The following is a 24,235-nucleotide window of genomic DNA, read 5'->3' on the forward strand; positions in this document are numbered from 1 at the left end:
GGTCCACAGAAGGAGGAAGGAGGTCCTGATTCCTCTATATTGATTTACATATCACTAGAGGGGTCACAGGCGGGAGGAAGGAGGTCCTGATTCCCCTATATAGATCTTTATATCACTAGAGGGGTCACAGGCGGGAGGAAGGAGGTCCTGATTCCTCTATATAGATCTTTATATCACTAGAGGGGTTACCGGTGGGAGGAAAGAGGTCTCGATTACTCTATATAAATCTTTATAACACTACAGTGGTCACTGTCAGGAGGAAGGAGGTCCCGATTCTTCTATATAGAACTTTATATCAATAGAGGGGTCACTGGTGGGAGGAAGGAGGTCCCAATTCCTCTATATAGATCTCTATATCACTAGAGGGGTCACCGGTGGGAGGAAGGACATCCCGTTTCCTCTATATCAATCTTTATATTACTAGAGGTGTCACCGGCAGGAGGAATGAGGTCCTGATTCCTCTATATAGATCTTTATATTACTAGAGGTGTCACCGGCAGGAGGAATGAGGTCCTGATTCCTCTATGTAGATCTTTATATCACTAGAGGGGTCACCGGCGGGAGGAAGGAGATCCTGATTCCTCTATATAGATCTTTATATCACTAGAGGGGTCACCGGCGGGAGGAAGGAGATCCTGATTCCTCTATATAGATCTTTATATCACTAGAGGGGTCACCAGCAGGAGGAAGGAGGTCCCGATTCCTCTATATAGATCTTTATATCACTAGAGGGGTCACCAGCAGGAGGAAGGAGGTCCCGATTCCTCTATATAGGTCTTTATATCACTAGAGGGGTCACCGGCAGGTGGAAGGACATCCCGATTCCTCTGTATAGATCTTTATATCACTAGAGGGGTCACCAGCAGGAGGAAGGAGGTCCCGATTCCTCCATATAGATCTATATATCACTAAAGGGGTCACCAGCAGGAGGAAGGAGGTCCCAATTCCTCCATATAATCGATATATAATGGTGTAGCGCTAAATAAATACTAACATTGTGATGGATTTGGAAAAATGTCTGTTCTGTTTCCTGTTTAAAATATACATTTTATACATATTTACTTTTATACTTTTCATATTTCTAAATATATGTGTCGTGCATATATATTTTTGTCTGCTGGGCTTTGCAGTCCTCCTTAACTTGTTTGCTCAGAGTGATGTTCTCAACCCCTCCCTTCGCACTGAGAGGATTTTACTTAGGCTTTGAGTATGTGAGGAGGAGTGAAAAAGATAATGGGCGAGAAGCAAGCTTCAAGTTTCTACATTTCTCCCATATTTCAGCCAAGCAAAATGTGCCTTTTAGAATGTGACTGTATATACGTAATAGTGACGTATACTCTATTGTTTTCTATGTATAAAAGGTTAAGCACCGCCCTGCAATAAACAGAGATGATGTGAAAGTGGTTGTACTGGACAGTTGTCCGTGTAATTATTTTCCGGCGTGCACGCAATCCATATCTCAAAATTAGGAACAGCAGCAGAAATCCTACCCTGAGCCCCATTGTGGTTTGCACAACCTTTTTAGCTGGCTGCCCAACGAGGGGCCCCAGGTTCTGACCGATGGAAGTCCACGCGAGGGACTGAGTGGCTGGCCGAGACAAACCAAAAGGGATTTGCGCACCCCTGAGAGTACGGTAGGTACTTTTTATACTTACCACTGTATGATTTGTTTCTCGCCAGTCTTGTCGGCTTCTGGAGGGCATCGAGAGTGGCAGGTAATTTTTATTTCTCGCCTGGGGCTGTTTAACGAACCTGCCATTGGATCTCTGCTGACTGTGTATTTGTTCAGTGTCTGTCGTCCTGTGCGACTGTGATAACTCAGTAGACTGAAAGACAAGTTGCAATGAGTGTCCTGACCAGGTGAGCTGTGGGCCCCTGGAAGAAGAACCTTGCAACAAGTTGCAATGAGTGTCCTGACCAGGTGAGCTGTCGGCCCCTGGAAGACGGAACCTTGCAACAAGCATCCACGGACGGTGACTGGGGGTTGACAGTGTGAGAGACCCCTGAGGGTGTAGCTTAGCTGCTGAGGCTTCACGGTGCGAGAGGTGGCAGGTGTAATGTCCTGTTCTGAGTGTATTTGTGGATCACTGTTTGTCCTGAGATAAGACAGAAAGCAGCGGAATAGGGATATTAATCTAATAGTTGCCCACGCTGCCTCTGAAACCGTTAGCTGAGACTACGGTGAAAGAACAGAACAGAGTGAGAAGAGTTTGGCTATGAGTTGGATGACCCAGAGAGAGGGGGGAAGATGGGTCAGAAGACAGCCAAGCCAGAAAGGATTGCTAGCATGTGATATTGTGAAGAGGAGAGAAGGAAGTGAAGCAGTTAAAAAGTTATCTAAAGTAGCGAAAATTTGTAAGCTGAAGGTCAACATTGCCCGACTTCAGCCGGAGGACTGGCGTAAATTATTGCAGGAACAGAGGGGAATTTTATGTGATAAAGGTTTGCTGAACGTAGCAGAAGCCTGGTATTAAACTGCAAAAGCGTTGCATAAAGAAGGATGGTTGGAAGAAATTCAAGAAAATGGCGATTGTATAAAGTATGTGCATCACAAAATTGAAAATGGAAATGTGCTGAAACCACCGCCCTATGATGATAGAATTCAGAACAAGGAGGACAGGAACAGCCCTGCCCTTCGTCTAACGCCTACTTTATTCCCACCACCCCAGCCCTGCCCAGTACACTTCCCACTAGCAGCCATCTTGCTGCACCTGTATGGTCACTTCCTGCCCTGCCCAGTACACTTCCTGGTAGCAGCCATCTTGCTGCACCTGTATTGTCATTTCCTGTCCAGCCCAGTGCACTTCCGCCTGGTGGCCATCTTGGTACACCCGGAAGGCCTAAATAAGGCATATATCCAGTTCTCCCTGTTCTAAACCAGGATGGTTCCTACCACACTCCCGTTTTCCCCAATATGGAAGCATCACCTTCACAAGCCGGATACATGAATGACAATGCATTCGAATCGGATGATCAACAACCACAAGCAGGAAGGGTGCCAATAGATTTGACTCCCAAACCCACGCACAGTGGAGTACAACCTAAACAGGAACAGTACACAAGACAGCCCCGACATTAAAGATTACCGGAAGGGGCACCGGTAATATATGTCGCTTTTACCCCATCACAAGCAGCGGCCTTAGTGACGAGCCTGCCTGGCCCAGAGAAACAGCCAATGCCCTTTTATCGCAGGGTAGTGCAGATACAAGAAACTTACTCAGCTGCTTGGAAAGACCTGCTCAGTCTACGCCAAATTAAAACAGGACATGTTTTCTGGCCGGTTATGCAGACGGCCTTCAATGATGCCTGCCTGACAAGTGTTATTTCCTATTCTTCAGGCGTGGAGTTCTGTGCCCAGCTCCATGACTGGGCAAAGGAGAAATTGGCGGATCAAACTACCACAATTCAAGACATCACCCAAGATAAAGGGGAGTCTGTGGAGAAGTATTATGCCAGACTCATACAGGCCTTTGATGATCTGGGCTTCTCTCAATATGAAAAGGCACACACACACATGCTCTCAACTGCTTTTGTCTCAGGGCTCAAAGAGGATATCAGGAAAGGTCTGATGGTGGCCCGCCCTGAATACCGCTCTATGAAGATGTCTGACTTACTGTTGGTGGCCAGAGGCATAGAAAACTAAAAAAGGGAAAAAACTAGCACCCCTCATGGTGGTCAATGATGAAGATCCCACCTGCACTCGTCCACCACCATTGCCCAATATCAGGGAAAGGATCACCTGTTATAACTGTGGGAAATGGGGACACTTTAGAAGAGAATGCAGAGACCCAAGATATCCCAGACAAGACAGGGACACCCGGGAAGGGCAGTGCAGATATCAACCACCACGCCCCAACTCTCGTTAGGAAATGGGCAAACCCATGTCACCCCTTATGGCAGTATCCTCAAACAAGACTGGGGGACCGTGTAGCTGTAATGCAGGATATTCCCCAACCTAAAGCAGCTAAACAACTGTATGTCTTTCTTGGACTCATATCCTACTGCAGGGCATGGATCCCTGATGCATCGGTCCGTATGCAACCACTCTATGATGCTCTCAAGTCTGTGCCATTTACCTTGTCAAGTGAGGCCCTGGACAATTTTATTCTGCTGAAGCAAGCAATATCCACCGCTCCTGCCTTGGGACTTCCAGATTATGAGAAACCTTTCAAACTGTTTGTGTCAGAAAAGCAAGGCCACGCCACGGGGGTCCTAGCTCAAGAACATGGAGGGCAAACCAGACCCATTGGGTACTATTCTTGCCATTTGGACCCCGTAGCTAGGGGTGGTTCTTTATGTCTAAGAGCTGTCTTCGCTGCTCAAGCTCTGCTGGATAAGACCTCTTATATTGTTCTGGGAGATGAACTTGTCCTCCTGGCGCCGCATGACATTGCTGTCATTTTAAACCAAGTCCAACCTAAACATTTGTCCACAGCGAGGCATCGTAGACTACAGTGTTCCCTCCAACTTCCTGATAATGTCACTCTCCTACGTTGCCAAACCTTGAACCCAGCCTCCCTTCTGCCATTTTTCGAGGGGGGAGAAGAAGGGGAAGGTGAAGAAGAAGACCCCTGCACTACTCCACATGACTGCCTTGAAATGATGCGCATGGAAACCACACATCTCCCTACAGTGAGTGAAATTCCTCTGGAAAACCCTGATTACACACTTTTTGTGGATGGCTCCAGATATGCAGATGAAGGAGGCAAGTAACCCACAGGTTATGCTGTGACCTCGGAATTTGAAATTCTAGAAGCAGGAGCATTATCACCAACTTTATCTGCCCAGGAAGCAGAGCTTCAAGCCCTCACTACAGCATGTAAGATGGCAGAAGGTAAAAGAGCCAATATTTACACAGATTCAAGGTACGCCTTTGGAGTAGTTCATGACTTCGGTATCATCTGGAAAGCCAGAGGCTGGAACACCGGTAAAACATGGCCCAGCCATCAAGGATTTAATGGATGCACTGCTCCTGCCTAACCAAGTGGCTGTTTTGAAGGTTAAAGCACATGGTAAACTGAATTCTCAAGAGGCCAGAGGGAACCACTTGGCGGACATAGCTGCCAAAGAAGCAGCGAAAAACCAACGAAAAACGTCTGAGGTGGCCGAAGAGGAGAGTGAGACCTCAGTACAGATACTTTTGGCAGTGCATGTGCCATCTGACAAGCAATACCTGATCTCTATGCAAATGGCTGCTTATACAGAAGAAAGGCTGGAATGGATTGATAAAGGAGCAGACTACGATAGAGAATTGTATTCGATGAAAGGAAAAACTTGTTTACCAAAACATATGTATCCAGCAGTTGTCCAATGGGCGCATGGACATGCACATCTCTCTAAGAACTTAATGAACTCACTGATCAGCAAGTATTACTGGGCTCCAGGGATAACTACCTTAACCAGAAATTATTGCGCCTCGTGTGTAGTATGTGCAAAATGCAACCCGGGGAGGACGGAAAACACACCGCAGAAACATCTGGCAAAACCCCTCTATCCATTCCAGGGGGTACAGATTGATCATATACAGATGCCAAAAAGTGGCCGATATGAATATTCTCTAGTGGTGGTGGACATGTTCTCTGGTTGGCTGGAAGCCTATGCTGTTACAAACATGACAGCCAAGACCACGGCTAAGAAACTACTGAGTGAGGTAGTCTGTAGATTTGGGGTCCCAGAGGTGATAGAGAGTGTTCAGGGTCCAGCCTTCACAGCAACCCTTACAAAAGAGATTTGGACAGCACTGGGGGTCGAGTTGGCCCTACATACCCCATATCACCCTCAAAGCAGTGGGAAGGTAGAAAGGATGAATGGGACTCTAAAAAACAGGATGCTAAAGATGGCCCAAGTGACTAACATGTGTTGGCCAGACAGTTTGCCCATTGCTCTGTTTAGTGTCAGACACCCCCCCCCCCCGGGGGAAACAAGCCCTGTCCCCTTATGAAATTTTGTTTAGCTCAGCCCCCAGACTTGGCTGTTACTTTCCGCAACAGTTGCAATTACAATTTGATGTGTTAACTGATTATGTGACTGCATTATCACGTGAATTAACCCGTATCTATGTCCAAGTGTTTTCTCCATTCCAGATCCTGAGTCAGATACAGGAACTCACAGCCTATTACCCGGAGATTGGGTATTACTAAAGACATTTATGAGGAAACATTCCCTTGAGCCAAGATATGATGATCCCTTCCAAGTTCTGCTGACCACAGCCACTTCTGTCAAGGTGGCCAGGAAGAACACTTGGATACACGCCTCCCACTGCAAGAAAGTCCCAACCCCTGAGGGAAAGGCGTCATCTACACCATGACAACTATGTTGTATATCCTTTTTCTTATAAGTCTGACAGAGGCTCAACAGGTGGATATCACCGAAATAGGTGACACCACTATATTTTGGTACAACTCATCCAACACTCATGTAGCTATTTTCACCTTTGATTTCTGTAGTATAGATCCTATGTGGTGCTATGACCATAATCTATATGATCTTGACACAACGAGCATGTTCCGATAGTAGTGACCAGGTATACATATGTGTCATGGATGATTACTGGGGACCAAAAGATTAGAACCAGATTGGAAGGGATTTGGACTGGTGAGTATGCCCTTGCAAAGGCCATTATGCCTCTCCACATCCTAGCAGAAAATACCCCTGACCCAACGCCTGGCCGTAGGAGGAAGCGAAAAGCTCCTTCTGGTAGTTTTGACCCACATGTGTAAATAGATGCCATTGGAGTCCCAAGGGGGGTGCCTAATGAATTCAAAGCCAGAGACCAAGTAAAAGCAGGCTTCGAATCCCTGATTCCCATGATAACTGTTAATAAAAATGTAGATTGGATAAATTACATATACTAGAACCAACAGAGGTTTGTGAATTATACCAGAGATGCCCTCCAAGGAATCGTTGACCAGTTAGCCCCTACATCCTACATGACATTCCAGAATAGGATGGCTCTGGACATGATTTTAGCAGAAAAAGGAGGTGTCTGTAAAATGATAGAAGGAACCGGAACATGTTGTACATATATTCCTGACAATACTGGCCCGAATGGTAAGGTTACTCTGTCTATAAAGAAATTGGAAGATCTGTCAGTGGAGCTGAAGAAGAACTCAGGTATCACAGACCTGGGGATCAATATTTTAGCTGGATGAGTGGGTGGCAAAAAGTGCTCGCCCAAATAGGTGTAACGGTATTAATAATTCTAGTTCTTTTAGCTCTGATTGTATGTTGTATTCTACCATTTGTAAAGAAGTTAATAAGCAAGGCTGTAGACAACAGCACACTTATATTTCTCCATCAAGAAGAGGAGGACCCCCTTGTGATGGAAGAGGATAAACCCTTCACTCCTCTACGGTCCCTCCCCGCCAACAGCAATCTCACAATTTTGTAGGGATAGCATCTGACTTCCTTATGTACAAAGTCTGTGGCAAGGGGGGAGATGAAATAGTCATCACCTGTCTAACGTGCAGCATAAAAGAGTTCCAAGGTACATAAGGACAGATGAGCGAGGTCTTATAGGGACAGAGGAAAATAGTCATTTTAAGGGGGGTGTCATGCCTTTAGCAATTTGTTCTTTGTTAATTAGGCATTATTAGTATGCCTTATCAGTTTGTAATTATCTGTTCATTGTGTAACTGCTCCATCTAGTGGCTGTTTGTATACACTGCATCTTTTCACAGTAGAAGTTTGACCCATTTCAGCTTCCATAGCTTGTAGCCTATGAACTCTGATTACATCATCAGCCCTGCTCATAGCAGCCATTTCCTCATCACAGACTCCATTCCTGTGGTAACCACGCTGCTGGTAGGATCCAACCCTCACATTCAGGCTCACAATAGCATCGTCGGTACGTCTACACACATGTCTATATCTTATGCATCTGTGTTTTATGTAACCTACATGTCTTACATGTGTTTATATGTGCATTGCCTTACTGTAATGTATAATATGCTTTGTCACATGGCAGACAGTGTTACTAAGCGCCTTATTTTCTGTTCCTCAGTTTCACCTCTTATATCTTTGCAATAAAGACAAAGTTGGACGTTGCTTCTTTGTCAACTCATTGCCGAGAAAGGTTTAGCTGTCTGTCAAGCTATGTACCTTCACACATAAGGAGGACAGAACAGGGGGACTGTGATGGATTTGGTAAAATGCCTATTCTGTTTCCTGTTTTAAAATATACATTTTATACATATTTACTTTTATACTTTTTCATATTTCTAAATATATGTGTTGTGCGTATATATATTTTGTCTGCTGGGCTTTGCAGTCCTCCTTAACTTGTTTTGCTCAGACCGATGTTCTCAACCCCTCCCTTCGCACTGAGAGGATTTTACTTTGAGTATGTGAGGGGGGGTGAAAAAGATAACGGGCCTCAAGCATCAAGTTTCTACATTTCTCCCATATTTCAGCCAAGCAAAATGTGCCTTTTAGAATGTGACTGTATATACGTAATAGTGACGTATACTCTATTGTTTTCTATGTATAAAAGGTTAAGCACCGCCCTGCAATAAACAGAGATGAGATGATGTGAAAGTGGTTGTACTGGACAGTTGTCCGTGTAATTATTTTCCGGCGTGCACGCAATCCATATCTCAAAATTAGGAACAGCAGCAGAAATCCTACCCTGAGCCCGATTGTGGTTCTCACAACCTTTTTAGTGTAAATTTACTTGGGTGGGTGAGTCTAGGGGTGGTCCTTTGCAGAGTGTATATAACCCCTTAGCAAAACCCCCAACATTCTCTTTGTCCCTTTGTCTCTTCCGGAGCCCAGACCTCAGAACATCAGGATGTCTGTGTAATGTACCAGCATTGCTCTGTTTCTTTTCTATAACTTCCATCTCTTTGTATTGGTAACATTCTGTATTTGAATTGTTATATTACTACTTGGTAGTCAGCTTCTTTGCTGTGTAAATAAATCAGATCTTTACTTTTTGCACAGTTGTTTTCCTTTGCTATTAACATTATTGGTACTATCCACATGAGGATTGGCTCCATTCATGTAGAGGCAAAAGGTTGTGATCACTTATTACATTAAAATATTAGATAGAAACAAGTAAATAAGTGCAGTAGGAAAACCGCCAAAACACACCAATGTAGGAAGGAACCACAATGACCACCAATGTAAGGAGACACTATACTGACCACCAATGTAAGGAGGAACTACACTGATCACCTCACTCATACTCCTCCTCATACTCCTCTCCTCCGTTCCCAAAATCTCTTCTCTATATTCCTGTGCTCCTCCCAAACATCTGTACATTACGCCCTCACTGCTCCCTTCTCCCCTCTACGGCTCTCTCCACCTCCTCCTGATACTCCACTCTCCCACTGACCCAAACACCTCCACTGGTAGACTTACGTGCTCTTGTACATCCCGCTCCCATGCCACCTTTCTCACCCTTCTTATTCTAACAGCAGGGGACATCTCCCCGAACCCTGGTCCTCCACCACCTTGCTCACCCACAAGGCACCCTCCTACTTCCATGAACTGCCGCAACCCCCTCAACCTAGTACCTGTCCCTCTGCTCCCCAAAACCACCCCCCCATTTTCGTGTGCACTCTTGAACACCCAATCGGTTTGCAACAAACTCACCGCCATCCACAATCTCTTTGCCTCCCACTCCCTCAAACTCCAAGCGATCACTGAAATCTGGATCCAAGCCTCTGACTCTATCTCCCCTGCGGCACTCTCCTATGGAGGTCTCATTTGGACCCACTCACCCAGACCCAATGGTCGGAAAGGTGGTGGGGTTGGCATGCTCCTGTCACTGCTGAGCACCTTCCAAGTCCTCCCAAACCCCCCCACCCTATCCTTCTCCTCCTTTGAGGCCCATGGCATCTGACTATTCTCTCCAATCCCTCTGAGGATTGCGGTATTCTATCGGCCTCCTGGACCCGTGTCCCACTTCCTTCCTCAGAAAGAAGGGGCTACCCTTCTTTCTCTCCTCTGAGCTACCCACCATCATCCTTGGAGACCTCAACATCCCTATCAACATTAAAAACCCGGTTATATCCCAACTCCTCCACTTAACCTCTTCTTTTGAATTCGCACAGTGTATACAGTCCACCACCCACACCCACTCTGACGGGAACAGCCTGGATCTTGTTTTCTCTCATCTCTGCACTCCCCACAACCTCACAAACACCCCCTTTCTTCTCTCTGACCACAACCTTATTACCTTTTCCATCTCCTCGTCCTCAAACACCTACCCTTCCAAATGTCAAACTATCACCAGCCAAAACCTCTGCAACCTGAACCCGGGCCCTTTCCACTCTGCAGGTGAACAACTGTACAACAGTATCCTTTCCCTGCTCTGCCCTGACTGGGCCACTACTTTTTATAACAACTCGCTGTCAGCCGCTCTGGACTCGTTAGTGCCGTTAACCACACAAAGCATTAGACCCCGACCGCTTCAACCCTGGCAGACTGATCATACCAAAAACCTCAAACAACGCAATCGTGCACTGGAGCGACTATGGCACAAAACCAGATCCCAGCAAGCGTTCACCCGATATAAATCCACCTTCCTCACCTACACCTCCTCCCTCCACACTGCAAGCAATCCTACTTTGTGACCCTCATCAATACCTTCTCCTCCAGTCCTCGCTGGCACTTCTCTACTTTTAACTCTCTACTCTCTCCACCCCCACCTCCACCCAGTACCTCACTCACCGCCCACGAGATTGCCAATCACTTCAAAAATAAGATCGACACTATTCATAGGGACATTGCCACTGCTCAGACTTCCACCCCACCTAGCATCCCTCACACGAAAACCCCCTCAACTCCCCTCTCCTTTGACCTCACCACTGTCCAGACATCCACCCCATCTAACACTCCCCGCACAAAAACCCCCTCAACACTCCACTCCTTTGACCTTGCTACCACTGAAGAGGTCACTAAGGTCTTCTCTGAAGCCCACCTCACCACCTGCCCCCTTGACCCTGTCCCCTCACAACTCCTACGGTCACCCTCCTCCTCCATCCTACGCTCCCTGACTCACATCTTTAATCTCTCCCTCTCTGCTGGCACTTTCCCCTCCCCTCTGAAGCACGCGCATATCACTTCCATACTTAAAAAACCCTCCCTGGATCCCACCGACCTGAACAACCTTAGACCCATCTCCCTGCTGCCATTTACATCCAAACTCCTTGAGCACCTTGTCTATAATCACTTGAGTTCCCACCTCACCGACAACAACCTCCTTGATCCCCTACAGTCTGGCTTCCGTCCCCTTCACTCCACCTAAACCGCCTTACTCAAAATCACTAATGACCTGCTAACCGCCAAAGCTAATGGCCACTACTCAGTACTCCTACTCCTCGACCTCTCCGTGGCTTTCAACACAGTTGACCACCCCCTCCTCCTCAAAAACTATACTCTATTGGCCTCAGAGACTCCGCTCTCTCCTATCTATCACAGCGCTCCTTCAGTGTTACCTATAATGCTACCACCTCCCCCTCTCTGTTGGGGTCCCTCAAGGTTCTGTCATAGGGTTCCTTCTCTTCTCCATCTACACCTCCTCCCTTGGCCAACTGATACACTCTCACAGCTTCAACTACCAATTCTATACCGATGACACGCAAATCTGTCTATCCCTCGCCTCACCCCCTCAGTCTCTGCCTGAATCACTAGCCTACTGAACGACGTATCGGATTGGATGTCACTTCAATTAAACCTTTCCAAAACCGAGCTCCTAATTTTCCCCCAAGCCCGTACCCCCCTGACTTCTCCATCAAGACCAACAACACCACCATCAGTCCCACCCCGCACACCAGAGTACTTGTTGTCATCCTAGACTCCAACCTGTTTTTCCAACCCCAGGTCCAATCGCTGACAAACTCATGTAGACTCCACCTCCGCAACATCTCCAAAATCCGCACGTTCCTAACCCCGGAAACCACTAAGCAACTCGTTCACTCCCTTATTATATCACGACTCGACTACTGCAACTCCCTCCTCACTGGCCTGCCTCGCCGCTGGCTATCCCCGCTTCAGTCTGTCCTAAATTCTGCGGTCAGACTCATTCACCTTACCAACCGCTCCGTATCAGCCACCCTCCTCTGTCAATCCCTCCACTGGCTTCTGATTGCCCAACAAATAAAATTCAAAATACTAACATTGACGTACAAAGCTGTTCATAACACTGCCCCAAACTACATCACTGACCTGACATCCATCTGCCACCCAAAACATACTCTTCACTCCTCACAAGATCTCCTACTCTCTAGTTCCCTGGTCTCTTCCTCCCATGCCTGCCTCCAGGACCTCTCAAGGGCTTCCCCCATCCTCTGGAACTCCCTACCCCAATCCATTAGACTATCACCTACCCTCCTCTCCTTTAGATGCACCCTGAAGACCCATCTCTTCAGGGAAGCCTACCCCGCCCTCAGCTAATTGCCGATCGCCTCCACTCTTCCTACCACTCCATCCCCCACAGCTATTTCCTCCTGTACCACTATCCCCTCCCTCCTAGATTGTAAGCTCCAAGGAGCAGGGCCCTCGAACCCCTCGTGTATCGTATTGTACTGTTACTGTACTGTCTCGTGTACTGTCTCCCATTGTGATGTACAGCGCTGAGCAAACCGTTGGCGCTTTATAAATACTGTATAATAATAATAATGGAAGGAGACACTACACTGACCACCAATGTAAGGAGGAACTACACTGACCACCAATGTAAGGAGGAACTACACTGATCACCAATGTAAGGAGGAACTACACTGATCACCAATGTAAGGAGGAACTACACTGATCACCAATGTAAGGAGGAACTACACTGATCACCAATGTAAGGAGACACTACACTGACCACAAATGTAAGGAGACACTACACTGATCACCAATGTAAGGAGACACTACACTGATCACCAATGTAAGGAGACACTACACTGACCACCAATGTAAGGAGGAACTACACTGATCACCAATGTAAGGAGGAACTACACTGATCACCAATGTAAGGAGACACTACACTGATCACCAATGTAAGGAGACACTACACTGACCACCAATGTAAGGAGACACTACACTGACCACCAATGTAAGGAGACACTACACTGACCACAAATGTAAGGAAACACTACACTGATCACCAATGTAAGGAGGAACTACACTGACCACAAATGTAAGGAAACACTAAACTGACCACCAATGTAAGGAGGAACTACACTGATCACCAATGTAAGGAGGAACTACACTGATCACCAATGTAAGGAGGAACTACACTGATCACCAATGTAAGGAGACACTACACTGACCACCAATGTAAGGAGACACTACACTGACCACCAATGTAAGGAGACATTACACTGATCACCAATGTAAGGAGACACTACACTGACCACCAATGTAAGGAGGAACTACACTGATCACCAATGTAAGGAGACACTACACTGACCACCAATGTAAGGAGGAACTACACTGATCACCAATGTAAGGAGACACTACACTGATCACCAATGTAAGGAGACACTACACTGACCACAAATGTAAGGAAACACTACACTGACCACCAATGTAAGGAGGAACTACACTGATCACCAATGTAAGGAGGAACTACACTGATCACCAATGTAAGGAGGAACTACACTGATCACCAATGTAAGGAGACACTACACTGACCACCAATGTAAGGAGACACTACACTGACCACCAATGTAAGGAGACACTACACTGATCACCAATGTAAGGAGACACTACACTGACCACCAATGTAAGGAGACACTACACTGACCACAAATGTAAGGAGACACTACACTGACCACAAATGTAAGGAGACACTACACTGATCACCAATGTAAGGAAACGCTACACTGATCACCAATGTAAGGAAACGCTACACTGATCACCAATGTAAGGAGACACTACACTGATCACCAATGTAAGGAGACACTACACTGACCACAAATGTAAGGAGGAACTACACTGATCACCAATGTAAGGAGGAACTACACTGATCACCAATGTAAGGAGACGCTACACTGATCACCAATGTAAGGAGACACTACACTGACCACCAATGTAAGGAGGAACTACACTGATCACCAATGTAAGGAGGAACTACACTGATCACCAATGTAAGGAGGAACTACACTGATCACCAATGTAAGGAGACACTACACTGACCACCAATGTAAGGAGGAACTACACTGATCACCAATGTAAGGAGGAACCACACTGATCACCAATGTAAGGAGACACTACACTGACCACCAATGTAAGGAGACACTACACTGACCACAAATGTAAGGAGACACTACACTGACCACCAATGTAAGGAGACAATACACTGACCACAAATGTAAGGAGACACTACACTGATCACCAATGTAAGGAGACACTACACTGACCACCAATGTAAGGAGGAACCACACTGATCACCAATGTAAGGAGACACTACACTGACCACCAATGTAAGGAGGAACTACACTGATCACCAATGTAAGGAGACACTACACTGATCACCAATGTAAGGAGACACTACACTGACCACAAATGTAAGGAGACACTACACTGACCACCAATGTAAGGAGGAACTACACTGATCACCAATGTAAGGAGGAACCACACTGATCACCAATGTAAGGAGACACTACACTGATCACTAATGTAAGGAGACACTACACTGATCACCAATGTAAGGAGACATTACACTGATCACTAATGTAAGGAGACACTACACTGATCACCAATGTAAGGAGACACTACACTGACCACAAATGTAAGGAGATACTACACTGACCACCAATGTAAGGAGACACTACACTGATCACCAATGTAAGGAGACACTACACTGATCACTAATGTAAGGAGACACTACACTGATCACCAATGTAAGGAGACACTACACTGACCACAAATGTAAGGAGACACTACACTGATCACCAATGTAAGGAGACACTACACTGACCACAAATGTAAGGAGATACTACACTGACCACCAATGTAAGGAGACACTACACTGATCACCAATGTAAGGAGACACTACACTGATCACCAATGTAAGGAGACACTACACTGATCACCAATGTAAGGAGACACTACACTGACCACCAATGTAAGGAGACACTACACTGATCACCAATGTAAGGAGACACTACACTGATCACCAATGTAAGGAGACACTACACTGATCACTAATGTAAGGAGACACTACACTGACCACAAATGTAAGGAGATACTACACTGGCCACCAATGTAAGGAGACACTACACTGACCACCAATGTAAGGAGGAACTACACTGATCACCAATGTAAGGAGACACTACACTGATCACCAATGTAAGGAGACACTACACTCACCACCAATGTAAGGAGACGCTACACTGACCGCCAACGTAAGGAGGCACTACACTGACCACCAACGTAAGGAGGAACTACACTGACCACCAATGTAAAGAGACACTACACTGACCACCAATGTAAGGAGACACTACACTGATCACCAATGTAAGGAGGAACTACACTGATCACCAATGTAAAGAGACACTACACTGACCACCAATGTAAGGAGACACTACACTGACCACCAATGTAAGGAGACACTACACTGACCACCAATGTAAGGAGACACTACACTGACCACAAATATAAGGAGGAACTAACCTGATCACCAATGCAAGGTAGAACCACATTGATCACCAATCTAAGGAGACACTGCACTGACCACCAATGTCAGGAGACGCTACATTGACCACCAACCGCCAGCAGACACTTTTACCCTCCCGCACTTTCACTCTACTCATGCGTGGACACTGCTAGCAAACACCTCTACCCTCCCCCACTTCTGCTCTACTTCTCACAAGTGGACACCACTAGCAGACACCTCTACCCTCCCCCACTTCTGCTCTACTTCTCACACGTGGACACAGCTAGCAGACACCTTTACCCTCCCCACGTCCGCTCTGCTTCTCAGACTAGCAGACACCTCTACCCCACTTCATCCAAGGAGATCCCATTACTCCATCTTCTCTGCAGATTTGACCAAGTCATTATTAGAGATGAGCGAATCGAACCAGGCGAACCGGAATTCGAGTCGAATTTCAGGAAATATTCGATTCGCGGCGAAACCGAAATTTTGCCTACTTCGGGTGCGCGAATCGAACATTTCCCGATCAGCCGGCAAAAGTGTCCCTGCAGTGAGCTCCGCTATTTCTGACAGTTCTCTGACAGAAGGAACACATGTTTAGCGGTTGAAACATTGTATCTATTAGTTTACATTTAGGATACAGATGTTTCAACCGCTGTACACGTGAAGAAGCTGTCAGAGAACTGTCAGAAATAGAGGAGCTCTGCACATACACTTTTTGCCGGCTTGGAATTATTCTTCTTTTCATCCTACTTCTTCTTCTTCTTCATCCTCATCCTCAGAAGAAGAGGATGAGGATGAGGATGAAGAAGAAGAAGAAGAAGAAGTAGGATGAAAAGAAGAATAATTCCAAGCCGGCAAAAAGTGTATGTGCAGAGCTCCTCTAAGTGTATCTGCAGAGCTCCTCTAAGTGTATCTGCAGAATAGAGGAACTCTGCACATACACTTTTTGCCGGAAACCGCTGTATGGAGGGAATGTCCCAGAACTGTCATAAATAGACTATTTCTGACAGTTCCGGGACATTCACTCCATACAGCTGTTTCAACCGCTGTATGGAGGGAATGTCATGGAACTGTCAGAAATAGACTATTAATGACAGTTCTGGGACTGTCCTTCCATACAGCGGTTGAAACATTGTATCTATTTTTTTCCATAAATGACATTCTGCAGATACACTTAGAGGAGCGCTGCAGATACACTTTTTGCCGGCTTGGAATTATTCTTATTTTCATCCTACTTCTTCTTTTTCTTCTTATGAGGATGAGGATGAAGAAGAAGAAGTAGGATGAAAATAAGATTAATTCCAAGCCGGCAAAAAGTGTATCTGCAGCGCTCCTCTAAGTGTATTTGCAGAATGTCATTTATGGAAAAAAAATAGATACAATGTTTCAACCGCTGTATGGAGTGAATGTCCCAGAACTGTCAGAAATAGACAGAAACTGTCACAGAACTGTCCTTCTTCTCATCCTTCTCCTTCTTCTCATCCTTCTCCTTCTCCTTCTTCTCATCCTTCTCCTTCTTCTCATCCTTCTCCTTCTTCTCATCCTTCTCCTTCTTCTCATCCTTCTCCTTCTCCTTCTTCTCATCCTTCTCCTTCTCCTTCTTCTCATCCTTCTCCTTCTCCATCTTCTCATCCTTCTCCTTTTCCTTCTTCTCATCCTTCTCCTTCTGCTTCCCCTTCTCCTTCTCCTTCTTCTCATCCTTCTCCTTCTTCTCATCCTTCTCCTTCTTCTCATCCTTCTCCTTCTTCTCATCCTTCTCCTTCTCCTCATCCTTCTCCTTCTTCTCATCCTTCTCCTTCTCCTTCTTCTCATCCTTCTCCATCTTCTCATCCTTCTCCTTCTCCTTCTTCTCATCCTTCTCCTTCTTCTCATCCTTCTCCTTCTCCTTCTTCTCATCCTTCTCCTTCTTCTCATCCTTCTCCTTCTCCTTCTTCTCATCCTTCTCCTTCTCCTTCTTCTCATCCTTCTCCTTCTTCTCATCCTTCTCCTTCTCCTCATCCTTCTCCTTCTTCTCATCCTTCTCCTTCTCCTTCTTCTCATCCTTCTCCTTCTCCTTCTTCTCATCTTTCTCCTTCTCCTTCTTCTCATCCTTCTCCTTCTTCTCATCCTTCTCCTTCTCCTTCTTCTCATCCTTCTCCTTCTCCTTCTTCTCATCCTTCTCCTTCTCCTCATCCTTCTCCTTCTCCTTCTTCTCATCCTTCTCCTTCTCCATCTTCTCATCCTTCTCCTTCTCCTTCTTCTCATCCTTCTCCTTCTTCTCATCCTTCTCCTTCTCCATCTTCTCATCCTTCTCTTTCTTCTCATCCTTCTCCTTCTCCTTCCTCATCTCCAAGGGCATTTAAATTAAAGGTAGAGTGTTCTGCACTAATTTAAAGGCTCTCTGAAGCCTAGAAACCCTTTTTATAAGTCATCTTCGTAGCGAAGAAATTCGCATCGAATCGAATTTCACACTGGAATTCGCCGAATCAGCCGAATCGAATTTTTGAGAAATTCGCTCATCTCTAGTCATTATCATCCCCTATACTCCAACTGTTGAAGGGCCCCATCTATAGCCGGCAGAAGATGAACTCTCCTTGATCTCCATATACTGAATATCCATCGGTAACTCAGAGATGCTCCCACTTTCCATTAGCCAAGACCTGCTCGTCATCCCTCCACACCCGCCCCATATACAGTCCAGGCGTGGCAGTCCCGGGAGTGCAGCTGTAGCTGTGTGAAGCCTGAATGTCCCAGTAGGAGGAGTTCTGCCCGCAGTGTGAGCTGCACTCCTGGAGGACCCTGTTCCAGTCTATGCTGCACCACCCACAGCTTCATGATTGGCCTTCCTCGGCCTCATTGTCTGATATCAATTGTCCGTGTATTGCTACATGTTGGGGATTTCTGCTACAAATCTGAACTAGGAATAGAGAAAGGTAGAAAGGATGGCGCTCTACTTCCTGCTCTCTGTGCTTTCCATCCCCCATCAACCAATCACAATGTGTCCACAATCACCATGGAAATGATCAGATCAATGAAACGTTTGTCATAGACAGACCATCATGTGCCGATCATATACACAGACATTTGTATCACGGGAAACATACAAGAAGAAACATGTATGGAGAAAGACACGGGAAAGTCCCAATATGTGCATTCACCAATCACGCCTTCATTCCCGGTATACACACAATTCCATTGCTTCCATGTGTACACCATCAGTCACTCTCCTAGAATTGGGACATTTTATTACCACCCACCTCTTCAGTGATCCCCCACCATGCAAGTATTGTCCTCACCTCCAACTGTGGGCCTAATGGGTGCTTGGAACATTTGTCCACAAAGTATTAATAATAGACCTACAAGTGTTTGTGAAATCTCCCACCACAAATGTACTCAGCCAATCACAGGTCAGGACTCCATTTTTATTCTTCTCCTGCCATCAATGGCCAACCCGGTCCCAGTCTCAGTTATATCTGAAGAATTGTAATACTATTGGCTTAAGGCGTCCATTCAAACATATTAATATTAATTATGATTAATGATAAAAAAACAAATATTTTGCAAGCTTGCCATCAGTATAAGTGCCGAATCATAAATTTTGATTTCTAACAATAATAATAATCCTAACAGGAGTTCTGTCATTTTTCAGGATGTCAGTAAAACATGTCCTCCGTCAGTAAATGTTCATGTTGTGTCAGTAATAAAAGTCACGGAGGGTTGGGAACCCTGCAAGGGGGGCAGAGATATGTGACTGCCTAGTCCAGCCTTTCTCAGCCAGGGTTCCTCCAAAGGGTTCTAGGGCTTCCTTGTCACTTCATTGGGCTGTATATGGAAGTGTCAGTGACCAGCCGTTTCTGGATACACAGCTTTGTCATCATTGCACACACACACAGGATTTTGTTTTCATTCAATATATTTTTTATTATAATTTCACTTTTAACAAGATTGGAAACAAAAATTCAGGAAATAGTAAAGGAAGGAATCCGATTGGTCAGGAAGATCCCTTGTCTGGAATGTGGGGGCGGAGTCATTATTATTGGTGTACAATACAATACACAACGTGTTCCATTATTATAACAAAGTATTGTAGAAAAGATCCCAACATAGAAAATGGGGGAAAGGAGGAAATAAAGGCGGATATGAAGGGGAATCTGTGTACGGGGAACACCTTAACAATCACCACCATTTTATTCTCCAGGGCCTCTGATGTCACAGAATAGATGTTTGGGGGTTTATCTCATCTTCAGGACCAAAATCTGCATTTTCCCATGTGTGCAAAATCATGCAGAAACAGCTCTGGCAGTGAGAGGGTTAATGTGGGCTAGATGGGATCCCTCTGCTGGGGTGACATTAGAGCTCCCCCTAGCTGCAGCCTGGTAATAACATTGCCCTCCATCTATTGGACATAATGGGGGATTTTTCCTGAAATACGGCAATCAATAACAGCAGCACAATACCACATTATGGCCACTAGATGGAGCCAAAGGAATCAGAGTATGAAATAAAGTATGCCCAATATTCGTCATGGCCGGGCGAATGTCACTCACATTCCTTCTAACTTTTTTTGTTTGTTTTTTTACTAAACTTCTAAATGTTTGTGAAAGCTTCCACCATAAATATACTCAGCCAATGAGAGGTGATGACTCCATATTTATTACAGGTACTTCTATAGCACTGTCCATTTACACATAAATTGTTCATTCCCATCAGTCCCCGCCCCCGAGGAGCATACAATCTAAGGTCCCTAACTCACATTCATACATACACATACTAGGGGACAATATAGACAGGAGCCAATAAACCTATCAGCATGTCTTTGGCATGTGGGAAGAAACCAGAGTACCTGGAGGAGACCCACACAGGCACAGGGAGAACATGCAAACTCCAGGCAGGTGGTGCCATGGTTGGGATTCAAACTAATGACCCAAGTACTGCCAGGCAGAAGGGCTAACCACTGAGCTGCTATCAATAGCCAACCCCGTCCCACACTTCATCCGTGTCTTTGGTGGCCTCTGATCTCCTTATGAACTGTTTCTTCCATGATGAAGATCAGCCATGGAGTATATCTGAGGTGTATATCAGGGTGTGCTTCTTCCCCACATGAGAGCTGGGATGTCCAGCAACATTCATCTAGAAGACATTTCCCGCACTCAAGGCACTAATACACCTCCAGGGTTGTGTGGGACCCCTGATGTACAGGAAGACAGGACTTCAGTGAGGAACATTTCCCTCACTCAGGACAGGAATATGGCTTCTCTCCCATGTGAGAGCTTTGATGTTTATTAAGACTGGACTTGTCTGAAAAACATTTCCCGCACTCAGGACAATAATACGGCTTCTCTCCCGTGTGAGATCTCTGATGTCTGTAAACATTGGACTTATATGAAAAACATTTTCCACACTCAGGACAGGAATATGGCTTCTCCCCTGTGTGAGATCTCTGATGTATGGAAAGATGGCACTTCACTGAAAAACATTTCCCACACTCAGGACAATAATACGGCATCTTTCCCGTGTGAGATCTCTGATGTCTGTAAACACTGGACTTATCTGAAAAACATTTTCCACACTCAGGACAGGAATATGGCTTCTCCCCAGTGTGAGATCTCTGATGTCTGTAAAGACTGCGCTTCTCTAAAAAACATTTCCCACACTCAGGACAGGAATATGGCTTCTCACCTGTATGAGATCTCTGATGTGTGTAAAGACGGGACTTCTGTGAAAAACATTTCCCACACTCAGGACAGGAATACGGCTTCTCTCCCGTGTGAGATCTCTTATGTGTGTAAAGATTTGCCTTCTGTGAAAAACTTTTCCCGCACTCAGGACAGGAATACAGCTTCTCTCCCGTGTGAGATCTCTGATGTATGTAAAGATAGGACTTCCTTGAAAAACATTTCCCGCACTTAGGACAGGAATACGGCTTCTCCCCTGTGTGAGATCTCTGATGTATGTAAAGACTGGTCTTCTGTAAAAAACATTTCCCACACTCAGGACAGGAATACGGCTTCTCTCCCGTGTGAGATCTCTGATGTAAGTAAAGAAGATACTTCCGTGAAAAACATTTCCCGCACTCAGGACAGGAATACGGCTTCTCCCCCATGTGAGTTCTCTGATGTAAGTAAAGAATTGAATTCCGTGAAAAACATTTCCCGCACTCAGGACAGGAATACGGCTTCTCTCCCGTGTGAGATCTTATATGCTCATTAAGATTGGATTTATATCGGAAACCCTTCCCACACTCAGTACAGGAGAACCTCTTCCCTGTTGGAAGGCCGGCCCGGTCCCGCACAGTCTGAGGTTCCTCAGGATACGAGGAATCCGATGGTCCATCTACACTGGGTGGTGCCGGATGGACATTGGAGGGAGCCGGGTTTTCTCCTGGACTATACTGTGTGATGTCCTCATCTTCTACTTTCCAGTCTGGAGACAAAGTGAGACAATCCTCGGAGGTTTTCCTCATCTCCCGACCATGGACTAAAATACAAAGACAAAGAGGATTACTAGACAGGAGCTGATTGGTTCCCCCAAACCAGGACTCCGCCCACATCAGGCAGCTTGGTCTCTGAGGAGCTTACAATTCCACCCTCAAGGGAACTAGGAAATGGCTCCTCTGATCTCCTACCAGGTCATTTCTTTATTCATGGACCTTAGTCAGAGAGTGAGGAAACAACCAGAACTGTCTTTTATAGGAGGGACAGTGATGAGGGGATTATAGGACGAGGGTCCCCACCCCCTCTATCACTCATCACCATCTTCCCAACACAAGAAGTACTGCATTTCCTTATTTAGTCCATGATTTAGTCATGAAGAACAGCGGGGCTGAGCCCCACCAGAGGTCAGAGAGTGAGAATGGGGGGGAGAACAACCAAGATGAAGACTGGACTGATCCTGAAGACCACCATCATTGGGGTATTGACTCCTCCCTCATTATCACTTTCTGTTTAAGGGTCCAAAGTTGGAGGATGTTATCACGTTATTATCACCATGTACAAGTCTGTGCTCCAATCACATCATCCGATATAAAATGTCCAGCTGGGAGGAAATGGGGGGAACAAAAGTGTCAGGGATCTCCTCGATCCCCGCCGCGATGGTCCCGGCGCAGGCACAGTGTGCCGCCCTGTGCAGGGACTCGGGCACTAAGTCTGGGCCGGCCGCGGCGTTCGAGTTTGCGCATGCGGTAGTAGTAGTAGTAGTAGAAGCCGCGGCCGCCCGCTGGGCACCAATGGCAGCGCAGGGTGGGATATTTAAATGGCCCTGAGCTGTCATTCAGTGCCTTCTGGTCTTCCCTGTATCCTGTATCTGCGAACCTGTGAATTGTAAGTTGCTGACCCGGATTGTATTCTCCTGCCCTGACCCTTGCTTTGCCTGACCTCTCTCTTGAATTCCCCCTATTGGATCTGACCTGCTGTTACTGACATGGCGTGTGACCCGACTATTCTCTGCCCGCTGCCTTGTACCGTACCATCCTCCCTGTTACCGACCCGGCTTGTCTGACTTCGCACCTGCTCAGCCATCCATCCCTTCCAGTGGGGTCTTCTGACCTCCTCATATCAGGCTCTTCCCCGTGGGAGCCCTCGGCGTATACCACTACCACTGATGGGTTTACCCAGTAGCCACGACCTGGTCTCGGGGAGCTCCAAGTCCATCCCCACCATCAGGGGCCCTGGTGAACAACCACCCTGGGACTTAGACTCCGTGCTCTGGGAACGCCTATTTAGTGGAGTGCTAGTGGTACCTCCGGGTGGTCCCTTACAGTACCAGAAGGTCATGACGGAGCCTCGAGGAGGACCCTCTCCGCTGGAGGAAGTTTGTAGGCACCTGGCTACCCTGACACAAGCTGTAAACGTATTACAGGACAGGTGTTTACAGATTGAAAATCGGTTCCAGGCCTGCACTATATCTGTCCCTGCACCACAGGCCCCGGTCCCTGCACCTCCGCCCGTAGCGGCCCCTGAGCCCGCTTCAGGGGCCCCCGCACCACTTCCTATGGCCGAACCCCGAGTACATCTACAGGAGCGTTTTCACGGGGACCGCACACGCTTCAGGTTGTTTCGTAAGTCCTGCCTTCTCTATTTCGAGTTACAACCTCGTACCTTTTTGACGGAATCAGTAAAGGTGGGGTTTGTCATCTCCCTCCTGCAGGGTGAACCCCAAGACTGGGCCCACCGACTGAGAGGGAACAACGACCCCCACCTAGGCTCAGTTAACGTTTTTTTTGACGCAATGGCCATCTTATATGATGACCCACAGCGGGCAGCTTCGGCCGAAGCAACCTTGTACGCGCTCCGGCAGGGCCGACGGGCGGCGGAGGAGTACGCCTCTGATTTTAGGAGTTGGATGGGGGACACACGCTGGAACGAGTTTGCCCTTGTGCACCAGTTCCGTATGGGCCTGTCAGAGGCCCTGAAAGACAAGCTCGCCCAGGTAGAAATGCCTGAGGCGCTAGAAGACTTAATTGCACTAACCATCAAGATTGACCGTAGACTGCGGGAACGCAGGTTTGCGAGGTCTGGTCAGGGTCGTGGAAGTACCTGGGGGTCTTTCCAGGGTCCCAGCCAATCCACTAGGCCACATTTCCAGAACCCACCGCCGGAGGATACTCCTGAACCCATGCAGCTAGGCCTGGCGCGACCTAAGCTATCTCCAGAGGAACGCCAG

At 46.6% G+C, this 24,235-nt stretch overlaps 1 protein-coding gene across 1 annotated transcript in view; it reads right to left on the reverse strand.

Annotated features, from left to right (window-relative positions):
• LOC149436767 (uncharacterized) overlaps positions 1-24,235 on the reverse strand; it is a 91,458-nt gene that overhangs the window by 57,023 nt on the left and 10,200 nt on the right. Inside the window, exon 3 of the mRNA XM_089661485.1 lies at positions 20,816-22,051. Within this exon, the coding sequence (XP_089517611.1) occupies positions 20,816-22,051 (1,236 nt within the window). The remainder of the gene's footprint in view (positions 1-20,815; positions 22,052-24,235) is intronic.

Source organism: Staurois parvus, unplaced genomic scaffold, assembly GCF_062004578.1.
Source record: "Staurois parvus isolate SC_StPar_1 unplaced genomic scaffold, SC_StPar_1.0 ptg001345l, whole genome shotgun sequence".
NCBI lineage: Eukaryota > Metazoa > Chordata > Amphibia > Anura > Ranidae > Staurois > Staurois parvus.